We start from the raw sequence: 14,874 nt of genomic DNA on the forward strand, positions 1-14,874 counted from the left end.
TTAAACTCTATTATGGAGAACAACCTTTTGAGAGCTGTGGGAAATTATTAAATGTTCATAACACATACAATGAGTTGTTTTCAGCATTCATCTCTGAGAAAAAATGTTCTAGCATGAATATTAGCAATCTTAAGTCAAAGCTTTATGCAAAAATAGCCAGCTTAAGATTCTGGGCAAAGTTCAGTTCTGAGTTTCATTTCACAGAATGACAGAGTTATCAAGTTGGAAGAGACCTGTAGAGACCATCTAGTCCAACATTCTCCCTAAACCAGGATCACCCAGAGCACATCACACAGGACTGCATGCAGGTGGGTTTTGAACGTCTCTAGAGAAAGGGACTCCACAGCCTCCCTGGGCAGCCTCTTCTACTGCCTTGTCACCCTCATAGTAAAGTTTTTTCTTATGTTTAGATGGAACTTCCTATGCTCCATGTTGTGCCCATTGCCCCTTGTCCTGTCACTGTGAACTGCTGGGAAGAATCTAGCTCCATCTTCCTTGCACCCACACACTGGATACTTGTAGGCATTGACAAGATCTCCCCTCAGCCTTCTCTTCTCCAGGCTAAAGGGTCCCAGCTCTCTCAGTCTTTCCTCATAACAGAGATGCTCCAATCCACCAATCATTTTGTCACTCCCTGCCGGACTCTTCCCAGTAGTTCCCCATCTCTTTTGAACTGGGAAGCCCAGAACTGGATGCAGTATTCCAGTGATGGCCTCACCAGGGCAGAGTGAAGAGGGAGAATGACCTCCCTCGACCTACTGGCCACACTTCTTTATGCAACCCAGGACTCTATTGGCCTTCCTGGCATCAAGGGCAAACTGCTGGCTTATGGATAATTTACTGTCACCCCTAACCTATATTGCTACTTGGGGATCTTCCTCCCAAGGTGCAGGACCCTACACTTGCTCTTACTGAATCTCATCAGGCTCTTCTCTGCCCAGCTCTCCACCCTGTCCAGGTCACACTGGATGGCAGCACAGCCCTATGGAATGTCAGCTGAGGATGTACTCTGTCCCCTCACCCAGCTCACTGATGAACATGTTGAACGAGACCAAACCGAGTACTGACCCCTGGGGTTCACCAGTGGTTACAGGCCTCCAACTCAACCCCTGCTCCTTTGATTACCACCCTCTGAATTCTGTCATGTAGACAGCTCTCAGTCCACCTCACTGTCCACTCATCTAGCCCACACTTATTGAGTTTCCTAATGAGGATGTTAATGGCAGACACAGATAAAAAGCCTTGCTGAGGTCAAGGTAGATACATCCACCGCTCTCCTCTCATCTAGCCAGCCAGTGACAACATCACAGAAGGCAATCAGGTTGGTCAAGCATGATTTCCCTTGGATGAATTCATGCTGACTTCTCCCAGTGACGTTCTTTGCTTTCCCATGTTTTGTGATAATGTCCAGAACAAATTTTTCCAACACCTTACCAGGGACAGAGGTGAGACTAACCAGCCTGTAGCTCCCTGGGTCCTTCTTCTTACCCTTTTTGAACACTGGAGTACCATTTGCCCTTCTCCAGTCCTCAGGCACCTCTCCTGTTCTCTATGACCTCCCAAAGATGATGGAGAGTGGCCTAGCAATAACATCAGCCAGCTCTCTCAGAACTCATGGATGCATCCCATCAGGGCCCATGGATTTATGGACAGACAGTTTGGCCTAGTTGTCTCTATCTTGGTCCTCCTCTACCAAAGGGAATTCTTCCTCTCTCCAGACCTTACCTCTTACCTCCATGGTCTGGGATTCAAAAGCTTAGACTTTCAGACTTTTGCAGTAAAGACTACAGCAAAGACGACATTCAGTAATTCTGCCTTCTCTATGTCTTCAGCTACTATGACACCTGTCTCATTCACCAGAGAGCCTACTTTTCCCCTGTTCTTCCTTTTTTATCGATGTACTGAAGGAAACCCTTCTTGTTGTCCTTGCTACACCTCACCAGATTTAGTTCCAGGTGGTGCCTTAGCTTTCCTCATTGTATTCCTGTATTTTCTGAGTACATTCCTATATTCCTTCCAAGTGCCCAGTCTTGTCTTCCACGTTCTGTACTTTTCCTTCTTCCCTTTAGTTTTTTTCAGGAGAACCTTACTCATCCACATAGGTGTCCTCCTCTGCTTGATTCCTTCCTCACAGGGATGCACTGGTCTTAAGCTTGGAGCAAGTAGTGTTTGAATGGGCACCCATGCAATTCACATTTACAAGTGATCTTCAGTTTAAGCATGGGCTTTGCTCAAACCAGGAACAAAAATTTGAGATTCCATTCATGCTAGAATTTTAAACACAAAGTGAAAAAAAGAAGGATGTGTGTCCATCACAAGGTCACCTTCTGCTCAGGAATTCAAGTTTGGAGTGCTAGGTTTTTTACAGAAAAAGCAGGGTGGTTGAGGTGCTAATGCTAGAAGGAAGAGAAGATAAATAAGCATTTCCTATGAAACTTTCTGGGTTTTCGCAGGATTTTAAGATGGCAGGTGGGAGGGGTGAAAAAAACCGAATATACTGGCTATCAACATCTTCTCAGTTCCCATTTTGAAATTAGCTTCCATCACAAGAAAACATTTCTGTCTTTGATAATATATTCTTATAAAAGTCTAGAAGTCTCAGTACTATTATCTGCATCACATGGCATTGAAGGCATTATTTGATTTCTAAAAAAATTTATTCTTACCACCCATACTTTAATGTGGAAAAAGCCTAAAAAAAACCCACCAAAAAACCAAACAAACACACAAAACCCCCCCAAACAAACATAAAAAACCCAAAGAAAAAAAGCTATCACTGGAGCACAAAACACCAATCACATACACTTTTCACTGTTCATCATTGACATGCAGCACCTCTGACCAATGCAAGCACAGTGATCCACCACAGCTTTTTCCTGTATAATTACAAGGCTAAATAATAACGAAATAGAAAAGAAATACTTGGTAATGGACTCAGATGGTGTGGTCAAAGGTGCCTGCAGCAAAGTCTGCTCTGCTTACTTCCTGTTAGGAAGAAGCAGATGCCCAGGCAGTAGATGCCCAGGCAAATTCCTTGCTGGCAATGCACTGAACCTCTCAGAACGTTTCAGAACCTTACAGAATCACAGATAAGACCAATTAGAGTAGGTCTTCAGATCTGTAATTGAGAAGGTGTAGTAACAAAATCTGGCAACCCAACCTCTAAAATTAGCACCTCAATTAGCACCTCTAACATCATGACCAGAGAATAACTGCTCTAACCAATCTGTCCTTCAGTTGGCTTGGACAATCTGCAAAAAAAAAAAAAAAGTCGCTCTGAGCTCTCATACCAACAGAAGAGAGTAAGAAGTGAGTTCATTCAGAAACAAAGACATCAGGGAGAGGATAAATCTGCCCCTCAAGGAGGAACCAGTGAATCAAACCAGATCTCTGGTTTGTCCCAGTGTAAGAGCTGGAAGTAAGCAAAAAAAAAAAAAAAAAAAAAAAAAAAAAAAAGCCAACATTTTATTAGACAAAAGCCACAATACGCAGCCTGGGATAAGGGGAAAAAAAAGTTAAAAGAAGTGTAATATGAAAATTTTGGGGACAAAAATCTAGAGATGTGAGCAAGAGACTGTATAAACATTAGCATGTATGTCCAAAACAATATGTGCTCTTACTAATCATAATTCAAAAATTATAAAAAACCCCAACCTTTCCTGAGTGAAAACAGTCATCACTGTCACATGCCCTGTTATGGAAAGGATTTATGTGGTTTCCTCTTAACAACGTGAACCAAAACTGAAAAGTTCCACACAGTTTGCTGTTCAAAGCCCTCTTATGGCAATTACGAGACACTGCAGTGCTAATCCACGTTTAAGAATTAACAGGAAAATTCGAAGGAGTGATCAGGAGTTTTGCTCCATAATTATTTAGTACACTAAAAAGCTGAGAGTTAAATAAAGCAAAAATTAGTAGATTTAATACAGAATTGAAATTAGAGGTCAGACTCCCTTGCTCTAAATTTGCCAAGTTTCCAACAGAATTACTTGTAATATTTTGCAGAAACCATAAACACGTGCTATTCACAGCAAATCCTTACTTCTTACTTCGTCTCATAGGTCTATATCTGCAGAAAAACCTGGACTCTAAGACAGTGTTAACATTGCTGAAGTAAATTTGAACCACTCAGAAGCTTTTTATGACCTTTATTTATATTAAATCAAGGCCCTCTTCAGAAAAGTTGGTAGTTACACTCCCCTTTTTCCTAAAAAGGAAAAATACATGCTACATCCAATCCTTTTTTATTTCAAATGGATTAAAGGCCGTGGGTACAAAAGACATTGCTTCATGGATTTTTTTTTCTTTTGCTTTAACAGGCAATGACTTTATTTTCACCATGATCTTACTAACTTGCATCTGCAGTGTAAAGGGTGCTGCATAAAAGCAAATTTTATTTCATATTCCACCAAGTCAGGAATTTTCAAACTACTATTTGATACACAAATATAACACTACATATCACTTAAATCGCTCGTCTTTCCCTTTTTCTTGATTAGCTGTAGAAATAGCCTGTGTATCAGTTCAAGAAGACACCAGAGATGTTGATTTACGTGTTATATTGTTGGATTCTGACATTGCTAATGATCAGATTACTTCATTTTTGGCCCAGTGTCTCCATCAGCTCACTTTAATGAGGAACTGGAGCCCTTCTACATATTTTATAAGTCTCTTTTAGAATGTGCAGCATTTCCATTTACTGCTGGAATGTTTTCAAGGCAATCCTGGTTGAGCCATAACATATACACATAGGAAGAAACATGAGGAGTTCAATGAAGAGAAAACTACTATGAGAGCACAGACAATATCATACTCTAGAGTATTTCAATGAGCATTTTTTAAACAGAGATCTCCAACTTTGGCGTAGACACTTCATAGTGAAGGAATCAACAGGCAGACAATGTTTGCTACAACGTTACTTGTGCTATAGCCCACAATAGCAAATGGACACATGAAAATTATTTTTGGAGGGAAATCTTGAAGCAGTGAGACATGCAAACATTCAAATGTGATTTCTGTCCAGAAATAAACAGGGAATAGTAATGAATCCAGTAAAATATACCATAAAGTAAGTTCTTCACTTTTTTCTCTCTATCGGTTTCCAACACTACAGTTGGCAAATCAAACAGGTTTTTAACAAAACAGAGCTGTTTTATGATCCTGTTTTTATCTGCTGTTCTGAGGGGACACAGAGATACTGCTCACAAAATTATGAATGCACTTTATCCTTCCCTAGATTCTCACTTGCAGTCTTTCTTTAAATCATTAAATCAGTTCTTAACCCCACAACATGGGAAGAACTTAACTTTGAGAGAATTCCTGGCCATAGAGGAAAATGTGTCTGTGTTGCTATACCAAGCAATGGAAGGGTTCCCAGTCCCAGGAAAGCACTTGGGCAGGAAGAGAGGGCACAGCTTCCTCAAGCAGGCATGCCCTCAAGAGCTGAAGATGATTTCCTACTGTAAGAATTTACTCTATTACAGCTACCTGTATACACCAAGACTCCCAGCTACAACGGACTTGAAAGTTGTGCAGAGAGATTTCAGACAGGACAACCCTGAACAAGATGCTCAATTGCAGACCCTGTCACTCTTCTCTTCAACCACTTTCTAATTCCAATCCTAAAACACACCACCTGCAAAAGTGATAAGTATAATATAGAAAAGCTGGATAGATTTCATGGGTTCTTTTTTTTTGTTTGTGTTTGGTTTTGGTTTCTTTTGGTTGGTTGGGTTTTTTGTTTGTTTGCTTGGTTTTAATGCTTAATGGTCTTGACATCTGTTTTTTTGGAAACAAAAGTGCATGAAGTTCTTTATGTCTGTAAGACATATATGTCTATAAGACATTGTTTAAAGTGAAGAAAGAACAGTGAAAAAAAAATTAATTTCTGCCCCCTGACCTGCTCAACTAGGCCAAATTTCCCTGCATTTCAATCATAATAAATTCCACTTCCTGCAGTTTAAAATGTCAACTAACTCAAGATAAGTGCCACTAGATGATAGAGCAGACACTCAATTTTCCTGACTCTTGTTGAAAAATATGTGTATTTGACTGCAAGATAACTACTGTTAAAAGTGTGGTGTACTGTCATTATTTGGAAAAAAAAATTATAATCAAACAAAAAATTTCCTTTTTAATTCAGTCATACCCTGTAATTCCAACTCAGATGTTTTATTCCACAACATACTGAACAAACATTACTGAAATAGCTCTACCAGAACCCCATCAGCAAAGACTGGATTTTTTCCATATAGAATAGATACCTGTATAATTTTCCATCTGGCTTCACTTACTTTCATTTCTAAATACGAAAACATCATGAACAGAAACAGGGATAGAAGAGTTATTGAATACTGTTAGAGACAAAACCTGAATACAAATGTAACACAAAGTAAACAGGTTTGGACTCAAAATGAAATTCAGGATTCTAAGTTCTATAGGAAGCAGCTGCTAAGCTCAAAACATAACACTGCATTTTGATCAGAACTTTTTTAAAAATTTATTTATTATTTTTTGGTAGTAGTGGTGGTGGTGTTTTTTAGAGTTTTTTAAAAGTGTTCATAGTAAATTCATTTGCCCTTTTTACAGCCCTAAAATGTAATGTTTGGCCCAATTAGCAACCATTGACACTGAAAGGCTATTCCCCATTCCCAACAAACAACAATATTTTCCTGAAACTCGGCCAGGAAGCTGTAATTCAAAAAGGTTCTGTTTCATCCCTAATTTGGAAACAATGGAGACCATTTTGTAATGTATTATTTGCATTATCCTAATAAACTAGAAAATAGACCATGCGCATACAAAAACTTAGCTTGCAATTTGGCAGTCTAGGCTGTACCATCATGTATTAAGCTTTATTATTAAAAAAATGTTTGCTTCATGGCTGTAAGGTGCCAGTGAAGTATTCCAGGGAAGAAAAAAAAAACATAACATGAAAGTAAGAGAAATAGAGTTTTGGCTTCAAACTGCTCGCTGTTTGGCTGTTTGTGCTTCATGCAACACATGGCAATTAGTAAACAGCTACCTCTAAGCCAGGACAAATTAATTTGGCAGATCACCCTCAGTAAGGATTACATTCTAACAAATACTCAGTAACTGCAGGGGCAAGTAAGGTGCCTTCAAGTTGACCACACTCTTCAATTTTCACAATGCTATCTTTACTCCAATAGAAGCACCAAAAGAAGATTTTTCTTCAGAATTTTTTTCATTATACTTGAGAAAGCCATAAGAGGATGGAGAGGAACTACTCCTTCTGGTATGAAGTTCTGTTTTACTTTCATCACTCTTCTGTATGTAAAAAAACATATGAAGGAAGGACAGAGGGGGCAGACGTCTCTTCAGTCAGCTTCCTAAATACTATACAAAAGTTCTTAGTGAAAGAATACTTAAATAAACTTACCAGTAGAGAAAACAAGAACCGTGTTGTCCCAAAGACCGTATCTTTTCAGTGCATCAGTAAGATTTCCAACAGCTTCATCCATAAGAGTCACCATCCCTGCATAATGGCGCCTCTTTGCATCTGCAATGGAGGAATATGGTTTCATGTATTCTTCAGGGACCTCAAGAGGTTCATGGACAGACTGAAAAGCCAGGTAGAGAAACAGAGGCTGTGGTGGAAGGGACAGAATAGAAATTAGTTGTATATAAAGCACTAAATGCAAAATCTACCGCAGTAAAAGCAGCCCTGATTCATCAAGAGCACTGTGATTCATTATGGTTGGAAATGACCTTCAAGATCATCAAGTCCAACTATCAGTCCTACACCAGTGAAGCCAGGAAATCATCTCCTGGAACGCCACATCTACCCATTTTTTTAATATCCCCAGGGATGGTGACTCCACCACCTCCCTGGGCAGACTGTTCCATTGATTTACCACTCTTTCAGTGAAGAAATTTTTCCTAATATCCAATATGAACTTCCACTGACACAGGCTGGACTGATTTCCTCTTGTCCTGTCACTAGGGAGAAGAGGGCAATATCTGCTTCACTACAACCTCCTTTCAGGAGCTTTTTATTCCTGCTTCCATCTTCTAATCTCTAAACATAAACTAATAAAACTTTGCAAAGGACTTCTGAGAAGCTGTGGAAAAACACCAGGTGTACCTTTTAGTCATAACACAGCTGTTAACAGTTTCTTTCCATGAAACTTCTCCCACTAACCTATCCATTCTCTTAAGAAGAGCAAAATACATACTGAATCACTTCCATAAAGAAATGAGGAAGGGCAGGAGCCCAGGACTGTGCAACCAAAGCTGATTCTGATAGCAGATAAGGTAATTTTTATGAGCACTTCATCTCACATTTGGCTCTATGCATCCAACAGCTCAAGTGTAGGTCTCTCTATTAATATTTCATTAATTTTTTTACAATATTCGTTAGTATCAAAGTTATCAAAAAGAGATGCTCACTATACCTTCTCAGTTTTATGATTGGCTATAAGATCCACAGCTCTTTCTGTGAATAAGTTAGTAGAATACATGTTTTTAAAACCAGTTGCAACTTCTTCTCCATCTCGAAAGTCCAGAGCACAGCGCGTTATGTTCTTTGCTTTGATGAGGACACAGTGGTCATGAGAGTAATAATCCTCACTCCCCAGAAGATAGCCTAGAACAGAAAAATAAGTCAAATAAGCAGGCTACCCATAATGTCATATAAACAGATACATCAGGTAGAAAAATAGAAAAATAAATGTCAAAATTTTAGTGGTTTTGAGCCACACTCATCCAACATTTTACCATCTGTAGTGACAACCTGTGACAGCTCAACACTATTACAGCTACTATAGTAGCCTCTTACTTTATAGACTTCCTTTTGCTAATGCAAGTAATGATTTCAAAACACACAAAACCTTCTGAAAGCATTCCAATGACTTTATATTCATAAGCTGATGTCTAACACAGTAACATATTAAACTAGTGCACTGATAGCAAAGGAAGTGACCTATCCATCTACTATTCTGATTTTTATCTTCACATAAGAATTCTATGTGTATTTGAAAGTCTGGAGATTTTTTTTTATTTATTAAAAAAACATCGAAGTAGAAAACAGTTTTGTCACCCGTAAAACAACTTCTGATCCACTGCTGACACCAGCTGGTGGAAAAAAAAAAAGACAGTTACCTAAAGGTACTCAAATTATGCAAAAATTCAAGAGGCAAAAATTTGCTCCTACAAAGCACTATACTGTTAAGCACTGAGTGTTTTTGCTTCTTATTGACCAGAAATAAACTTCTTTAAAAGTTTCTGAATCTCAGCAACTGTACTTTGGAAATTAGACTTCAGATTTATCTGTCAATATCCTGAAAAAAACAAAACCAACCAACCAACCAACCAAACAAAAAACCCCCAAAACACACAAATCTGAAAAAATACATTCTGAAGTTCTGGAAAACCAAAGCAAAATTTGGAATAAAATCCAAAACAAACGAACTTCACTTGAATTTTTATTCAGCAGCCTCAAGTAGAGCGACCTGTGCAAAAAAACATGCACAGTAAGAATTAAGTTCTGGTCTAAAAACAATATAAACTTCTAATGCCTCTTCAGGAGGAAAAAAAAGGCTTTCATTCAAAGCATAAGGAGAGATTTTAGGGGCAGACTGCCTACATCAATGTACTCAGAGCCTCAAGTCTCACTTTTTCATTTTGAGTGCCCAGTGAGCAAGACTGCCAAAGATGTGAATGTCCCTTAAGTGCAATCAACACCTACTGGAATTACATAAACTATATTAAATTGCTATGTTCTCTGAAAAATAATGTTGCACTGTGCCCTCAGCAATCATGACCAGAGCCAGCCTGTGTGAATGCCCCTGCATTAAGAGCCTACTTGGTCCCAGGACATGAGGAGTGCTGGCCTATCTACAACATCTGTGCTATTAAAAACATACCAAGGTCCTGCAAAGGGATGAGAGGAGGCATCTGTGTTTAAGCAATGAGCTGTTACATTACAGTCCATCTATATTAGCTTAATTCAGTTGAGAAACAACAGCCCTGAGCTTCCTGAAGGGTCATAAAAGAGAAGCAATATAAGAGAACACCTAAAGTTTGGATTGCCATTCTCTGTAATGGGAATGTAGCACAGCCAGGCTCTTCAATTCTAATTACAAGAGAGACATTAAGCTGCTGGAGAGAGTTCAGAGAAGGGCAGCCAAGCTGGGGAAGGATATAGAGAAAAAATCCTGTGAGGGGAGGCTGAGGGAATTGGGTATTCTAACTTAGAGAAGAGGAGGCTGAGGGAGACCCTATTGCTCCCTACAGCTATCTCAAAGGAGGTTGTAGCAAGAAGGGTGTTGGCCTTTTCTCTCAAAATTCTAATGGTTTTGAGCTGAAACACTCATCCAACATTTTACCATCTGTAGCGACATGTGGAACTTCAGGAAATGGCCTCAAGTTGGGCCAGGGCAGGTTTAGACTAGATATTAAGAAGAATTTCTTTATTGAAGGAGTAGTCAGGCACCAGAACAGGCTGCCCAGGAAGATGATGGAGTCATCATCCCTGCAGGTGTTCAAAACCCATGTAAATGAGGCACTTTAAGACATCCTGTAGTGGGCACAGTGATATTTAAAAAAATTTTTTTGGGGTGGGGGGCTTTACAGTTGGACATGGTGATTTTAGAGGGGTTTTCCAACCATGACAATTCTGATTTAAGTACCTGAGGTTAAATGTGAGGAATATGGACTTAAACATAAATTTCTCTGTATCTGATTTTCCCAGTTGCAGAAGTAATTATCAACAGCTTGCATGGTTATCCTCAGGATGGTGAACAGCTTTGAAATTCCACTTTCAATGAAAGTGTTAAAAACAAACAAAAAACTAAAAAAACAACAAAAACCCCACATGGAGATGGAAAACTTTGCTTTCAATACCATGTGGAATGAGATGTAGTGCAGGCAGCCTGATTCACACATCTGGGGCACTTTGGCAAAACAAATAAACATCCAATCAATGCTGAGACATGAGCCAATGCAAGAAGAAGAACAAACAACACATAGCTGCAAGTTGCCTTGTAACACACTCTCACTTGGACAATCTAAATCTGGCATAGTCTTTTTGATCTGAGGATTTTGCTTAATAACTTAAAAATTCCTGCAACAGGCCTTTTCTGTGCTGTTTTTTATAGGGGCTCTCATACCATCTTCCTTGTCACAGGCTCTGGAATACCACTGCTACTCTATTCACAAAGCATGAACACAATGTGCTGTAACTTCTATTTCTCTCTCCAAAATATCAGCTCTGAGAAGTGTAACATTTTTTGCAAGCAAGAAATATCTACTGTCTGTTGTAACACAAAACATTCAAAGACACTTGTAAAACCAAACCGGTCACTACTCCTTAAACTTTCCAAGCATTACAGGACCAAATTAAATGCAGATCATAAGAAAGAAACACTTCTGCTTGGAGCCACTCAGTAGTCACGGTGTTTTTCTCAGTAAGCTGAAAGGCTGGGGCATGTATTTAAAGCAGTATCTTATTTTGAGCAGTTATGCTTTGGAAACATGCACACCCAGGTATCGATTTACTTACACAACTAACAGAAAATCTGCTGTTCTTAGAACAGTTGGGCTTTTTCCCATATTTTTTAACACTGCATTTGTTGCTGATGTGAAATCTAGCCATTACCAAAGTAAGTATCAAATCCTCTGTGGGTTGGAAGACATTCTTTTCTGTACATCCCTAAATGCCACTTCCCCACCATGTGAGTGACGTATCCTGCCTCTTGAAGTAGCTCTGGGAGGAGTTTCTCATCCAGTGGCACACAGCTAGGCTGGCATGGCCAAATTATCTGGTGTTGTAAACCTGTGTGAATCTAGCAGAGAAAAGAAAAATGTAAGATTAGTCACAACACAGCAAAGCACTCCCTAAGGCTGTTTGATATGCAGATAGAAAAACCAACAAGCTACATCAGAAACTGAGGAAGATTAGGAAGCCACACAGAAGGGCAGGGAGGAGAAAGAAAAGAATTAACACTGGAGGGGTTTATAAGATCTTGCCAGGAAAAAAAAAAAATCCTTCAAAAAAGCCTTGCATTACAGTCTCTCTGAAATCTAGGAGCAGCATAAGACAAGTTGAATTTTGCCAGCACTCCTACCTCAAGAAAAAAAACCAAACAAAACAAAACACTAACCTGAACTTAGGTGAACAAATATACACATACATATTTATTTACTAAATCTTTCTCCTAATCTCACTTTGTCAAAGCACAAAACCTCCAAGGCTCCCTTGACCACAAGACATCAGATTTTAACTTCTCTAAGCACTACGGTGCAGCAAGTTGTGTGATTAATTTTTAAGCCTTCACTTTAGCAACACCTTGAACTCAATTTTAAACCAAATAGGTCCTGATGGTGAGTAACCAGTGTCTCTCAAAGGACCCAATAGTTACTAGTTTCCTTTGAAACAGTAGCTGGGAAAAAAAGTCTTTTTAAAATATGTATGATTACCAAAAAGATTATCGATACAGTAGAAGACACAAGCTATCAAAGCACTGTAATTTCCTCTACTGCCTAGAGAAACCAAGAAAAAAGAGAAGCAAACAATAATAATTAAAAAAAATCTATAGCTTTCACACAAAGAATTACCTTTGCTCTTCTTTCTTTTTGGGATGGAAAATGACTATCCAAATTCCACTTCCAGATAGGACCAGATTTAGAATAGTTTTTCAAATCTCTGAGAAACTGTTATTTATATAAATGGGTCAAACAAAACAAAACCCCCCATATTTGCTATAAAATGTCTGCTCAATTTTACTGAAAAATTGCTTCAATTTCTACTATTATTTTATTAAATTATAACAAGGTTAAAACAAAGATGATTAACTTATGAAGTCAGATTTGTATGGTGAACTTAAATCAGGACTGAACTACAAGCATTTCCAATTTCCGCTATAAAGATCAGATGCAGCACAGTTATCCCAGTCCCAGTTCCAGTTAAGTATGTTCAGAGTTAAGTATGTTCAGGAATTGTACTATCAAATCAATCAAAATGAAAAGTGTTTTAGGATGCTTACATAAGACAATTTAAAGAGTTGGTAAAAAAAAAAAAAAAAAAATCTTCCTATTCTTTATTACTGATTTTTGGTATTTCTAGATTCTACTGATTTGGTATTTCTAGAAAAAGAACAAATGTTGCTCAGAAAGAGTATCACTTAGAACAATCTTCCTGTCACAACATGACATTGACATATATGGTTGAATATATGTCTATGTCTGAACAGCTTCTTTGACAAACCACTATGGTTTGCATGCATGTGCAGGACTTCTTGAGAGAAAGGGGAAGTTTCTGAAATACACCCTTGATAAAACAGTCTTTATGAGTTTCTCCTGTCTGTGCTGTATTCTTCTGTCCCACCACCTTTATTTTGCTAAGGTTGAAACAAAAAGTAGGGGAACAGTAGCCTCTTAAAGTCAATGTCTTATACCTGTGCAACTGAAAAAAGGGAAAGACTACAACTACAAAGCAGCTAGACACACCTTGACTAAGGATCAGTATGTGCACACTCCACCACGAGGTGCATAGGTGCTTACACACCTATGCTAGCACATGAAGAATGCACAGGTAAGGATGCATTTAAATGCTGCACTGGAAAACAAGATGCAGTAACACAGACATCCTGCTTACCAACTGCTGCCTCCATACTGACTGCCTCTGCCCATTTCTGCAGTACATAACATAACATGACCATAATATTCTTCACCACGGGCTGCAGTGCCTGTTAACACAACTTAAGCACAGGCTTCACCTCAGCTTTTCCGAAGCCGGGCACGAAACTTATGTTTAGTTTACTGCCGAGCTCACAAGCCAAAAAGTAAGCGACATCACTTTGCATATAGAGTCAACCTGTTTTCGTTGTAGCCTTCTTCTCATTGCATCTTTTCGCGCAAGGTTACAAGAAGGCCACACTTCACTCAGAGCTGCTGAACACCTCCAGCTACCTGCTGACACGCCGCGAAGGGACGGTGCTGGGAGGGCTTCGCCGCCGCCGGGAAGGGATGAAAGGATGGAGAGGTGGAGGAGGGAACCTCGGCGGCTCTCCCGAGGGCATCACCGCGCTGGGGAAACAACGTCGGGACCGAGTTCCCGCAGGTGTCCCGCAGCCTACCTGGTAGCGGCCGGTGAGGAGCTGGCTGCGGGAGGGTGTGCAGAGGGGCTGAGTGTAATACCGCTCCAGACGCACGCCCCCCGCACCCAGCGCGTCCAGACGCGGCGTGCGGATGACCGAGCCGTGCCAGCCTACGTCGCCCCAGCCCAGGTCGTCGGCCAGAACCAGCACCAGGTGCGGGGCGGGCCGCGGCAGGCAGAGGGGCAGGCAGGCGAGCAGGCTGAGGAGCAGGCAGAGCGGCAGCGGGCGGCTGCCCCACCGCGCCATCCCCAACACCAGGAACTGGGCCGCGGGTACCGCCCCGGGGCCGGGCCACGGCGGAGGCGGCAGAACCCGGCTCCTCCCAACGGAGGGGCGGGACGGGAAGGGACCTCAGGGGAGGATCATAGAATCATAGAATTGGCTGGGTTGGAAGGGACCTCAGAGATCATCAAGTCCAACCCTGGATCCACTACCGCTGCAGTTACCAGACCATGGCACTGAGTGCCACATCCAGTCTCTTTTTAAATATCTCCAGGGACGGAGAATCCACCACTTCCCGGGGCAGCCCATTCCAATGCTTGATCACCCTCTCAGTAAAGAAATTCTTTCTAATGTCCAACCTAAACCTCCCCCGGCACAACTTGAGACCCTGCCCTCTTGTCTTGCTGAGGGTTGCCTGGGAAAAGAGACCAACCCCCACCTGGCTACACCCTCCTTTCAGGGAGTTGTAGAGAGTGATGAGGTCTCCCCTGAGCCTCCTCTTCTCCAGGCTGAACAGCCCCAGCTCCCTCAGCCT

At 40.5% G+C, this 14,874-nt stretch overlaps 1 protein-coding gene across 1 annotated transcript in view; it reads right to left on the bottom strand.

The window, feature by feature from the left end:
- The window catches only part of ARSB (arylsulfatase B), a 62,971-nt gene extending 48,542 nt beyond the window's left edge, over positions 1–14,429 (bottom strand). The window contains exons 1-4 of the mRNA XM_071730484.1: positions 14,097–14,429; positions 11,618–11,804; positions 8,415–8,605; positions 7,400–7,607 (exon numbers count right to left, since the gene is read on the bottom strand). Coding sequence (XP_071586585.1) covers positions 7,400–7,607; positions 8,415–8,605; positions 11,618–11,804; positions 14,097–14,363 — 853 coding nt within the window. The 5' untranslated portion in view covers positions 14,364–14,429. The remainder of the gene's footprint in view (positions 1–7,399; positions 7,608–8,414; positions 8,606–11,617; positions 11,805–14,096) is intronic.
- Between the last annotated feature and the right edge of the window lie 445 nt (positions 14,430–14,874).

This window comes from Heliangelus exortis, chromosome Z (genome assembly GCF_036169615.1).
Source record: "Heliangelus exortis chromosome Z, bHelExo1.hap1, whole genome shotgun sequence".
Taxonomy (NCBI): domain Eukaryota; kingdom Metazoa; phylum Chordata; class Aves; order Apodiformes; family Trochilidae; genus Heliangelus; species Heliangelus exortis.